The sequence below is a fragment of the Equus przewalskii genome, chromosome 14 (assembly GCF_037783145.1).
Source record: "Equus przewalskii isolate Varuska chromosome 14, EquPr2, whole genome shotgun sequence".
In the NCBI taxonomy this organism is placed as follows: domain Eukaryota; kingdom Metazoa; phylum Chordata; class Mammalia; order Perissodactyla; family Equidae; genus Equus; species Equus przewalskii.
This window is the reverse complement of record NC_091844.1, coordinates 52,065,195-52,077,866: the sequence shown is the minus strand read 5'-3', so window position 1 is coordinate 52,077,866 and position 12,672 is coordinate 52,065,195. Positions and strand designations below refer to the sequence as shown.

The following is a 12,672-nucleotide window of genomic DNA, read 5'->3' as shown; positions in this document are numbered from 1 at the left end:
CAGGAAAGTGACTTAACCTGGTCGGGCCTCAGTTTCCAGGTCTGCAAAATGGGGACAGCAGCAATGCCTGTCTTGCTCATCTCACACAGAGGTTGTGAAGATGGAATTAGGCAGGGAGCACCCAGGTGTCTCAGGACGTCTAAGTATCTGCCCACTGACTGTGTACACTCTCCAAGGGCTTGTGCAGGCTTTCGCTTCGTGACCTTGGGCAAGTTACATATGTCTGAGCCTCAGCTTCCATGTGTTTAACTTGTGCTTGCCATACCTACCATATTGTGTTGTTAGGAAGATTATAATGAGGTAATATATGTAAGGTTCTCAGTGCAGTGCCAGGCACAAAAGTAGGTGGCAGTAAACATTTGTGTGGTCAAGGGAACATGGTAGGACCCAAATCTCAAATGACATTGCCAGACAGAGTGCTGACTCCTCACTGCCTTTTCCCTTCCTGACTCTTGCTCTCTGCCTTGTCTGCTCTTCCACTCTAAGGAAGGGGCAATGGTGAAGGGAAGCTCGGTGGCATGCAGACAGTGGCCCTGTGCTGGGGCTTGCTTCCGTCCCAGGATGGCTTCTCCAGACACCCCTAATGACTGATCATGTGTTGATGATGCTGTTGTTGGGCAGTGCAGGGGTTGGTGCTGGAGAGTGGAATCCAGCATCTTAAAGATGCTGGCTCTCCTTTACCTGGCTCTCATAACACGCAGGCATGATGTGTACAGTTTGAGTCTCCTGTCCCCTTCCCGCCCTCCTTTCCTGTGCCAGGATGCCTGCAAACCTTGAACAGCTGCTTGTGCTGCCCAATCAGAGGTCAGGATTCAAATACAAATGGGAGGGACTAACATACAAACTGCCACTAAAGGTCTGGTGCAAAAGCAAAGTGATCTAAGGCAGGTCCCGAGAGGGTGGGGAGGGATGGGGTGTGGGGGAGGGGGGAGTTCTGAGAGTGGGAAGCAGGGGCAGAGGAGGAAGCAGGAGTTAGGTAGAGGAAACAGAAAAGGGAGACAGGACAAGAAAAACAATGTCACCTATTTCACAGTTTTTCTGAATGTTCTTCCTGACCATCACAGCTGTTAGACATTCTTCTCGCACTCTGAGTATATGATGCTTGATCCATCCAGGGAGCTGGATGTCCTGTTTTTCATAAAGTCAAAACAGTGCCTCTGCCCCAAATCTTGAGGGGTTTGAGAGGCATGTCAACATTCCGTAAATCCCCAAATACTGATTTTCTGTCTAGATTATAGGCAGCAAAGCCAAACAGAAGGGGAAGCAGCCTCTGGTCTTGAAAATCTGAGAAGGGAGGACAGAGAGAGCCAGCTGGAGTTGGCTGGATGAGCCTCAAGAGCCGTGAACTGCATTGGACACTTTTAAAAAAATAAAATCAAGCTTGTTTATTAAACAAGCAATATAGATTATTTATAGAAACCTAAGAAAATACAGATAAGCACTAAGAAAAAAAATCCCCCCTAACCTCACTGATCTGAAACTGGTAACATTTTGGAGTTCAGAGAGGCAGGACAGTCGTTGATGGACAGAGCCTGGATTCTGGGGCCCACTTACCTGGTACCAGGCCCTACTTCTCCAGTTACCTGCTGAGAGACTGCAGGTGGGCTACTTAGCCTGGACCTGTTTGCTCATCTGTAAATTAGGGATAACACTAATAACTACTTCCACGGATGGTTGTGAGAATTTAAGAAGCGAATGCAGTGCTTAAAACAGCACTTGGAATATAGGAAGCACTAGCTATGTGATTGCTGTAGAAATAACACTTATTATTTTATTTCTAGACATTTTCCTATATAATGTATAGGAAGTATTATGTGTAATGCATACACTTCTGTGAAAACAGGGTTGTCCTGTGCTTTTGTCATGTTTTACTCTCATGATCATCTTTTCATGGACAGATTTGTTATTGTTAGCTAACGTTGTTGCTTACAGTTGGGATAGGCCTAGTGCTAAAGCCTTCACGTGAATTATCATATTCAAGCCTCACAATAACTCTGTGGGGTCAGTACTGTTATTACTTTCTTACAGATGAGGAAACTGAGGCTAAGCAGTTTTAATAATTTACCGTATAGAGCTGGCAAGTGGAGAAGTTAGAATTTCAGTCCAGGCACTCTAGCTTTTAAACCTGCCTGTGTGAGAACTTCACACGGGCTTGCTAAGAAGATCCAGGATTTCTTTAGGACTTCCTGAAAGAGGCAGGTTTGGGTGTGTGTCATCTTTCCTTCTGTCTTGCAGAGAAGAGGAAAATGCGCATGAGACAGGCTAGTACCTATGCTGGCAGGATTAGAGACGAATTGTGTTTGTGCTCACAACTTTTTAACGCTGGGCAGCTGTGCACTTTGGGACACCAGACTGACGGATGTCTGGCTGACTGTTCTTCTTGGGCTCTAATGACATTTTCGATTTTTGCTGTGAAAATCACTGATAGGAAATGGGATCTAAAGTCCAGTATTGGGCTTAATTTTTCCTAAGTGCATTTTATCCAGAAAGAGAACCTTGAAGCAGTTTTTCATCTTGTTCTCCAGAGCCTTTGACACAGCCGTCTGGACCACTGGCTATAGCTCCTTTATACCCCCTCTCCATCCGGGGCATTCCTCCTCAGTCCCTAGATAACCCAGGACCAGGCCCAAGGCATTGCCACTTGATGAATTTAATCTGCGACTCTTTGCTCACCCCCTGCCCATGTGAAGCCCTGTTATGGACACCATGGGCACACAGGAGGAGGAATGTGGTTGAGAAGACGCAAACACACATGAAAGCAGAGCTGACAGTGTAAAGCAGGCCGCATGTGGCGCAGACGACTGGTGCGAGCTTGGATCAGTTCACTGGGAGAGTTCGGCTGTTCCATGGGTTGGGGGGCCCTAGGGGTGCCTTGACCAGGGGGGTGATAAGATAATAGTGATGTTTTAGGGTCTAATCCCTTCTCTCTCAATTTAGGAGTAGCTCAGAGAGGAGGAAGGAGAAGTCCCGAGATGCTGCAAGGTGCCGGAGGAGCAAGGAGACGGAGGTCTTCTACGAGCTGGCTCATGAGCTGCCCCTGCCGCACAGCGTGAGCTCCCACCTGGACAAGGCCTCTATCATGCGGCTGGCTATCAGCTTCCTGCGAACACACAAGCTCCTGTCCTCAGGTGAGGCTGGCACACTCCCCTAGGCTGGCGCCTATGGCACCCCTACTGGCCTGGCTTTACGCACAGGAGGCTCCATTGTGTCAGAGTTGGAAGGCCACTGGGAGGGTCTTCCTCCCTGGGAACTCCCATTCTGCAAAACGGCCACCCACAGAAATGCCATCCTTAGTGCTTTATTCCTTCCTGTTGAACATCTCCTTTCTAGCAATGAGCTTTATGATAATACAGCGATGGGATGAAGAACAGGGGTGGCACCGAGGAAGCGCCTGGGCACCGGAAGCTGAGAAGGACAGAGGGGGCTGGGAGAACAAGAGCAGCTTTTGCTGGCTTCCTGGTGGCCTTGCCATCTGACTGTAAGACTCCGCTCCAGACTGAATCCTTAGGGAGCGTCCTGCTGCTTATCTTCCAGCTACCTTCTCCAGAAAGGCAGAGATGCGCCCATGCCATCTTTTCCCTCTTACTAACCAGGATGCCAGGCAGATTATTTGGTGTCTCTGCTCTTGGTTTCCTCATCTGTAAAAAGGGGTTACAAATACTTATTGCACAGGGTGTCTGTGAGAATTAAGCTGTGTCTGTAACACACCTGGCCCGGCCACGCTCATTCACACTGGGGAGTCCGTGATGGATAACAGCCTCCCCATGGAACCAACTAATTCTCACTCTCCCTGGTGTCTGGGCAAGTCTCAAATTTACAAAACTTTTTTTTTCTCAGAGTTTGCTTTCTTCAAAAAACTATTTCCTGTTAGTCCTGATCAGAAAGAGGTGGCCTGAGGAGTTTCCCAGTTTCAGATCCTATGTGACAGTCCCATCTAGTCTGTTTCATAAAGAAACTGGGCAGTGGGTGGTGCCCCTCCCCGGCCGGCTGTGGCGCTGCAGGTGGGCACGTCCGTCGCAGGTGGTGAGCATGCGGGAGGCGGGCAGGCAGGAAGGCGCTTTGGTGGTTGCTTTTCGGTTTTCCTGAGAGAGCCTGGTGCCTTGGAGCTGGGTTGATTCTGCTATCCTGTTATGAAGTGGCTATTCTGGGAAAGAAACCCGGAGCAGAGGGAATCCAGTGTGAGGCGGGGAGGCCAGACCGGCATGTGCTATTCTGGGCCCTAGAGCACAGGAAGGATATGGGGGAAAGACTTTCAGAAAATAGGATGATGGCTCAGTGGGTCCCCGGGTTGGAGGGCTAACCCTGTAGTGCAAGTCTAAGGAGTCTCGGAAAAGAGAGGACGGGGGAGGACCGAAGAGCAAAGATGCTCTATAAATACTTTCAAAGAAACAATGTGAGGCAATGGCAGATTCATCGTCGTAGATGCTACAGAAAGAGGGAACAATGGGCTGAAGTATAAGAAAGGCCTGGAGATGCCATCACAGGGCACATATGAGGCTTGTCTTCCTGGACAGGTGAGGGCAGTGTCTGGTAGTGTTGGAATCATCTTTACATATACATAGAGTAAGCAGTGGAGGATTTAATGACTAGATGGAGACCCCATCCTTACACCTAGAAACATCTCCTCAGCTTCCCTGGTATGGTACTAGAAATTCTACTCTTAGACATTGATTCCTTTGGGTTAATCATTGCTTCCTTCCACCACCACCCCCATTCCTCCACCAACAGAGAGCCCCAAAAGGAGTAATATATTAATCCGGGGACACCTCTCTGATTGTATTTGGACTTGCTGAACATTTCTCCTCATTTCACAGATGATGAGAAGTGAGGTACAGAAACGTTGACGTTGCCCATCACACATTTAGTACACAGTGAATCTCTCCTGGAATTCAAGACTTTTTGAATGTTGGTCCATGGGGGGAAAGACAGACATGGGAGGGAAGGAGCATTCTGCAAACCTGGTCAAGTGAAGCTGTTGACAAGGGCTGGGCATTGGGGGAAGAGGCTGGGCCTTCTGAGCACGTCTGCCTGCTTGTGTGCTGGGGTAAACCCCCTGTGTGCCATACACAGTGGAGGAGACAGGACCAGAGTGGCCACAGCAAAACGTCACACACCCTACTCAGGAGCTGTTGCAAGTTGTGGACACAAACTGCCTGCCCTCTGGCTGGGCTTGGCCACAGACCAACCAGAACCCTCAGCGTGTCAGCTCTCATCCTCTCTGTCCCAAGGAAAGAAATGACAGCAAAGGATAAAAAGTGTCTACATTTGGCCATCTGGTCCTGGCGTCCTTGATGGAGCAGTTGTAAAACTCGCACGGCCTGGGGGAGGGCGAGATAGAGGGCTTTTCAGCATTCCCCTTTTCCTCCTCGCTTCTAGACTCCTGCCGCGTTAGACCAGTTGAAGGTGTTGTCAGGAATTGTATGTGAGACAGGATCTTTTCTTTCTCAATCATATTTTGCTTTTTAAAAGTATGCAGTGCAACGAAAAGGGGTGCAGGATCTGTGGGCAGGCAGACCTGCATTGGAAGCTCAGTTTGGCTCCTTCTTTCTCTGTGTCTTTGTGAAAAAATGTCTTTGCTGTCTTTGAGCTTTGCTTTCTCATCTGCACGAAAGGAATAACAGTGCTTACCTTGCTGTTGGAGGATTGAGATGATAGATATAAAGGCCCGAATCCTCTTGCTTGCCACATAGTAGGCTCTCATGAAGTTATAGCTTAGAAATTCAAGTTATTATGAACAGTTAAGTTGATTTATAATAAGTGTAGGCTTCTGGAGAAATGGTGTAAAGGAAAACCCAATGTGAGCCCTTACTGCCCTCTTACCCACCTTTTGGCAATTTCTCTCAAAATCCAGAGTTGCTAAGCTTTTCCAAGTCAAAACAAACCATAGATTCGTTATGGAAGCATTTCTAACAAAGGTGAGCACCCATGTTGGCTCACTTCGTAATAGGAAATAGCTGGGTGCATACCTCAGAGTTCAAAAGGCTAAAAAAGACCAGGTTTTGCTTTAGAAAAGTTTCTTCTTTACTTAGTAACACGTTTCCCTTTGATTTTCACAGTAGGCTTTTCTGTGTGGGAATGTTGGAGAGGAAACCTCAACGCTGAGAAATCCAGGCTGGGAGTCTGGGCCACCGATTGAGATTCGTATCACAGGAAGCGAACTGAAACAATAGCTTTATGATATTAGCTTCCACGCTGGGCCGAGAACAGAACACACTCTGACGGGAACATCAGTGGAAATACCGCTTGATTGTCTCAAAGCCTCTTTCAAGATGAGCCCCACAAAACTGTGATCAGATGAGGCTGGCTTCTGCATTGGGAGGGCCCCCAACAGCAGTAAATATGCAAAAGTGGCTTTTCACTAGAAAATTGATTTTTGGCTTCGCCACACTAGTGCTTGGGGAGATCAAATTCGTTTTACACGAGAGCTGGAGGTCAAGGTGAAGCAAGGTTTCTAAAGAGAAATGTCAGGTTTATTATTGCTTCATTGACATTTGCTTGGTGGAGACAGCAGTCTTAATAAGAGACTATGATTTCATGATCTCTAGACGACTGAGGGAAAGACATTAAAATGTGGGACAAGTGATTTCAGAGTTTTACCGTGACCTTTCCATGAAGGAAAAGTGGGACCAGAGGGACAACTGTGGAGGCAGACATGGTTTCTGGTGCCTTCTTATGCCCCGCTTTCAGACTTCTTGTCCCAGGCTGTCACCCCTACCTTTTTACCGTCCCACCCCTTGCCCCACCCACCCTCCAAACCAAGGCCTTTTTCTATCCTGTTTGGAGAGGCGCCAACAAGCTGATTCATGCTAGGATGTTAACGGCTAAGAGCGGCTAATATACAAGCTCTTCTAGAGATACTGACCTTGTTCACATCATTCCCTTAACTTAAACCAGAAAAGTCTGGTCAGTCAGCAGGTATTTGATGACCCCAGCCTTGTGCTACATCTTATGAAAGGTTATACAGAGAAGTAAGAGAAGATAAAAAGTTATGTAAAGAACACAGGAGTGAATCTCTAATGGTGGACTTTCAAGGCCCTTTGGGGAGACCAGTAAGATCAATGCCTTCTGCCAGATATGTGAGGTTGCCCAAGCCTGCTGCCTGGTGTAATAGTGGGGTTTAAAGGTGTGGCTAATGATCCAGTAGGTGATCTAAAAATAATTTCCTCCTGGCTTGCCTGGGCCTGCTCTTGCAGGCATCACACCCAGGACAGGGGTTAATGGCAGGTCTGTGGGCCTGGGAGAGCAGGAGGGGAGGACTCTGTTTAAAAGGAAAACCCCTGTGATGACAACCGAGTGGTGACTGTCAGCCAAGCCCATCAGAGCCGGGCAGATCACATCAGAATGGTTTTAGGAACAGTCAGAGCAGTCCTGGAACTTCTCAGAGTGGGAAACACCGAGGGAAAATGGCCCTGATGGAATAAAAATGCATCCTGACCAGCAGCACTTGTGACAGTCTGGGCGCAGAGACCCGGGCAGGATCGTCTCCCCTACCACTCTGCCCGCTCACCCCAGACGCCCAGCTCCTGCTGCCCATGGGGTCCTGCCCCACCTGGGTGGTGCTGCCTGAAGGAAATGAGCGGTGCTCCGGAAAAAGTGCTCCGAAACCTCAGCCCGCGCATATCCTGGCTGTGGGGAGTCATCAAAGCCTGTTTACTGGGCTATTTTTAGCATTAAAGAATCTTGTTGTGCTCCCCACGCTGAGCATGCCTCACCTCAGCAGAGGGCCTCTGATTTCGATGGCCTGTCCCTCTTCTTTGGGGTCAGAGCCTGAAGGGTCCTTGGAAGCAAGTAACTGAGACCTAGAACCCAAGGCGATTTACAAACCCCGTTGGGGGCTTATGGAGCACCTGCTGTGGGCTCCTCTTTATTCGGCTCCAAAGATTTCTTCCGGCTTGTTGTGTAACCTCACAGCGGTTTATCTTTGTCTTCCCCACCGGTCTGTAGATTCCTTGAGGAAAAGGATTGTTCCTACACCTCCCGGTGTCCCTGACTTTCCCTAGGACAGGACTGAGCACATAGTAAGTGACACTTATTGACAGATGGCCTGACTGATTCCCTGCTTTGTGCCCAGCATAGGGCAGACACACAGGAGGAGTGTGATAACTGTAGTGGAGGAGGGGATTTTCTCTGTGCCTAACGCTGTGTCAGAGATTAGTGCTACAGGCGGGAAGGCATGGCGTTCACGGGGCGAAGCGGGAGAAAAGGCAGAGCCGTCTTCAGCAGGGGTCATGTGCGCGAGCCCCTGGCCCTCAGGCAAAGGTCTGCCCCGGGCCGCAGTGCTTACCCTCAGCTCCAGGCTGACAGCCAGCTGGCCAGGTTCCTTCAGAAGCCCCCAGGAGGATAAGCAGGTGCTGCGGGAGCAAATAGTTCCACAGAGGAAAGAGGCCTGGCTGTCCCAGGGTCGCTGGGGGCCAGTCTGCTGGCTTCCTGGTCCCCCAGCCATCACGACTTCAGTTCTAAGATGTTCTGTTTCCATTCGTGGCCCCTGAGTGCCCCTTGCCTCCCTCCCAGAGGCCGACTGGCCAGCGACTGTAACCAATTTCGCCACCTCCTGGAAGCAAGTGTCCTGGGCATGGATGGAAACCAGTTTGGCTGTGTTGGAACTGTTAAAAACAGGAAATTTTAAGCAGAACTATTTCCTCTGGTCCTAGTTAACCCAAATAGGGTTGTCTTGGGATTACTCCAGATTTTGAAGTCAGTGTTGCCACTGAGATCAAAGAAATTAAAGAGAAAAAATCCTCTCAAATTGCCAGGACTCACAGGCTGACCTCTGCTGTCTAGAAGGTGGTCACCTCTCTGATGTGATTTAAATGGTGCTGAAAACCTCTCCTCACCCGTCCCCAAAATAGGTCACCACCTGCCAAAATAGGCTGATTTTTCCTAGCTTTAGGGTCACTCGTAGGACCTTGAGTTAAGGCAGCGATTCTCAACCTGTGGTCCTAGGGCCAGCATCGTCCACATCACCTGGGCACTTGCTAGAACGACAGATTTGCAGCCCCCACCTGAGACTTCCCAAATCAGGAGCTCTGGGGAGGGGCCCACCTGGGCCGGTTGCACGAGCTGTGACCTTTCACAGTCCCTAGCGCTCCACACTTAGAAGTGCCCCAGGCATAGTTTAACTTTTCAGCAAGAGGTCCCATGTTTTTACATTTCCCTGGGCCCCACAAATTATGTAGTAGCCCCTGGCCCAGAAATCCTTGTTTTGGCAAGCCCTCCAAGTGATTCTGGTGCGTGCTCAAATTTGAAAGCACTGACTCAAGTTATTATTTCTCCTAAAGCCCCGTGTAAATGTAGATGTTAACTGGGAGCACTTCATGGGCAGTGGCATCCCCGGACCTGGGACTTTGGTCCATTATCATCACTTCAGCTCACTAGTTAGTTGGCAGAGACCCTAAGCAGGGATCGAGTGTGGGTATGTGTGTGGTATAGCCTCCCCTCCCATAGGCCAGCTGCCTCAGCCAGGGTTTGAAAAGGAGAGAATTTCCCTCATTTTGTTCCACATTTTAGCAAAACGGGGAAAGTCACCAGGATGCTACTCTGTATAGTCCAACTCTTGGCTCTAAAGGCTGGCCTGTTTCTGGACAGGCCTGCCCTGTTCCCCTGTGGAAATAGCAGCATCTGTGACTCTGGCACAGTCACTGATCCTGTGTCCTGAAGGTGACTGGTCCCCAGTGGTGCCATTGAAGCCCATTGGTAGGAACATCTCCTAATTTGGATTTGTTCTTCTTGAGGAATAACGGTGTATAGCCCAGAGCTTAAATTTAGGGGCTCAAGGGAAAAGAGAAAGGAGAACCAAATAAATCCAGTGCCCTCGCAGAAAGGCCCTTGAACCTCATTTCACAGTATCCATGTGTCCCTTGCCAAGTGGCCCATAAATCTAATTGCATTTCACATTCCTTAAAACAGTCTCAACTTGAAAGACTCCTTTTAGTTAAGTGAATATTAACTTTTATAAGTGACAAATTACTCTCTAATCCCCTTGTTCTGTAAATTAAGTGAGACATACTTGGCTTGATGTTTGTACTGGATGAATACAGATTTTTATGAGTAAACGTATGCTTGCAGTTAAATGATGAGTTAGGAGAGGTGGGGCCGAAATAAAGTCTGGGTCTGAGGATAACAGCCAAGGGCCTCAGGCCTGGGGCCTTATTTTTCTGGGACAAGAGCTGAGTCTACGTTTTACGGAAAGTACATGTGCACTCGATAGGCCAGGGCCCCTCGCAGTGGTTAGTTGGGGGTGGGTGCTTTGCCACGTTGCCCCCAGCAAGCACCTCTGAAGCCCGCCCTTAATGCAGTTGGTTGCCTCATGCAATTTTGCAACTCTGCTCCTTACTCTTTCCAAACTGTTCTGCATGCCATTACCCGATAAATCTCCCCACAGCAATGCTGTGAGATGCCACTCCTCCAGGACACTGGACCCACCTCACCAGCCCAGTCACTGAGACTGGGAAATGGACCCTTCTCTGTAGCCAGCTGGGCCTCTTCTCATTCCTGAGAGGGAGCTCACTCCAGGCTCTGCCACCTCCATGGTTTCCAGTGTCTGCCCAACGCACCAGGCCCAGAAAGCCCTTCCTGCATCTTACAGAGTGAAATCCCTGTTTGTCATGAGTCTTCTCAAATCCCCTTCTTTGGAACAGTTGTCTTTGACCACCCCAAAGCAACCTCATCTTCCTCTGAACCTTTGAGCACTTACTGGCTACACTCCTTTTTGGGTTCCCAGCCCTCTTGCCCTTGAGTTTTTACTTAGATTTGCGTCTCTGTGTGTTACACATCCCCCCTCTAGGCTTTGAGCAATTTGAGGGCAGTGACAGTATCGTAGAGAGAGCAGAAGGGGAAATGAATTCACGATTGATGGGTACCATGTTCGACATTTTACATATTTATTTAATCCCTATAACTCAAAAGAGATGGAAATTATTATCCCCATTTAGCTGATGAAGAAACTGAGGTTCAAAGAGGTAGTAACTTACCCAGAGTTGTAACCTAATAGGAGGAATAGAATCTGTGTTTATTTGACTCCAAAGCCTATAAATGGTTAGGAGTGTGGTTCTGGGTTCAGCTGCCTGAGTCCACTAGCTACAACCTTTATAACCTCAGGAAAATGACGTCATCTCTCTAAGCCTCATCTGTAAGATGAGACAAAGAATAGTACCTGCCTCATAGAAGTTGTAAAGATTCTATAGCGTGCTCAGTGCAGTTCCTGATATGTGGTCGTGCTCAATATACATTAGCAGCAGAAATTATTGTTCCTACTACTATTCTGAGTGCTGTTCCATGAATGACCGCTACTGCCGCCATTACCACTAGTACCTCAGGTGTGACCTCCACTGCAACTGTACTGCCCACAAAGCCCCCGGCAGGTTGTCCCCTGTGTAGTGTTGCCCATCAAATGCCTGCTGCTTGGGCATGCAGTAGACACTTAGAGGGTTGGCAATGTGCGTACCCAGAAAAGTCCACTTAATGCCTTTGAGTCATCCCTGGCAGACATTCATCCAAGCCACTTATATCTGTTTTAACACCAAATTCATGCAAGCCATCCAACCCCTTCTCTTTCCAGTTTGCTCTGAAAATGAGTCTGAAGCTGAGGCTGACCAGCAGATGGACAACTTGTACCTGAAAGCCTTGGAGGGTTTCATTGCCGTGGTGACCCAAGATGGCGACATGATCTTTCTGTCAGAAAACATCAGCAAGTTCATGGGACTCACACAGGTGACACCCTCCTCTGACTCTTTCAAAAGGGGAAAATGTTTCCGTTTGGGGGTAGAAATTAGTGGAAGTTTCTGATCACCCGCTTCTGACCTCTCCTTGCTGTACTCACCTTGCTCCTCTCTGCTCTCAGGCCACAAGCCTCGGGAACATACTCCCAGCCCCTGGCGTTGGGTTTGGCATTGCTGATGGCCATCCTGGTGGATGGCTCTGCTGATTACATTAACAAGCCAGTCCTTGTGAATCAAGTCTCTGTCATAACGGCCTCTATTACATCTGTATGTTTGTGGACCCAATGCTTGGTTGGAATATGAGAAAACCTGATTCAGTCTTCTCCCTGCCTCCAAATCTGGAAGGTGGCTCAGCTTCTTCATGGAAACTTCTTCAGGGTTAGGAATAATGAAGCCCAGCTTTGTTTTTGGAACAGGTGGAGCTAACAGGACATAGTATCTTTGACTTCACTCATCCCTGTGACCATGAGGAGATCCGTGAGAACCTGAGTCTCAAAAATGGTAAAGTATTCTTCATTGTGTATTCCCGTCCTTCTTCCACCACCTAGGAGGAGATCTGCATTCCCTCTGCCTACAAATGTAGGATTGATGGATCATGGCCATCATGATCCAGAAAAAACTGGCATCCTTAAAAATCTAGCAGAGCCTGTGAGATGAGATGGAGGGCACTGAAAGAACCTAGTACTCAGAACTATCTCTTGCTGGCCCTTCATGGTGCTGATATCACACTATTAGGATACTCCTTTGGGTTAGGACACTGTCTCCAGGCGGTTTCATCACCTGAGAGTCCAGCATCTCTGCCAAGTGATGCCATCCAAACCAGTAAACTTGAATGTACTAAAATGTTCATGGGAACTATTGCAGTTGTCTATTGCTGTGTAACAAACCACCACAAACATAGTGGTTTAAACAATCATTTTATTACCTTTCATGATTCTGTGGGTTCTGTGGGTGG

General features: G+C 48.5%; 1 protein-coding gene across 4 annotated transcripts in view; it reads left to right on the top strand.

Annotated features, from left to right (window-relative positions):
• Positions 1-12,672, top strand: part of EPAS1 (endothelial PAS domain protein 1) — an 87,039-nt gene that overhangs the window by 43,911 nt on the left and 30,456 nt on the right. For all 4 annotated transcript variants that reach the window (XR_011526106.1, XR_011526107.1, XM_070572755.1 and 1 more), the window contains exons 2-4: positions 2,938-3,128; positions 11,558-11,709; positions 12,134-12,218. Coding sequence is in view for 2 of the 4 variants with exons in the window: in XM_070572755.1 (XP_070428856.1) it covers positions 2,938-3,128; positions 11,558-11,709; positions 12,134-12,218 (428 nt within the window). In the remaining 2 variants the exon portion in view is untranslated. The remainder of the gene's footprint in view (positions 1-2,937; positions 3,129-11,557; positions 11,710-12,133; positions 12,219-12,672) is intronic.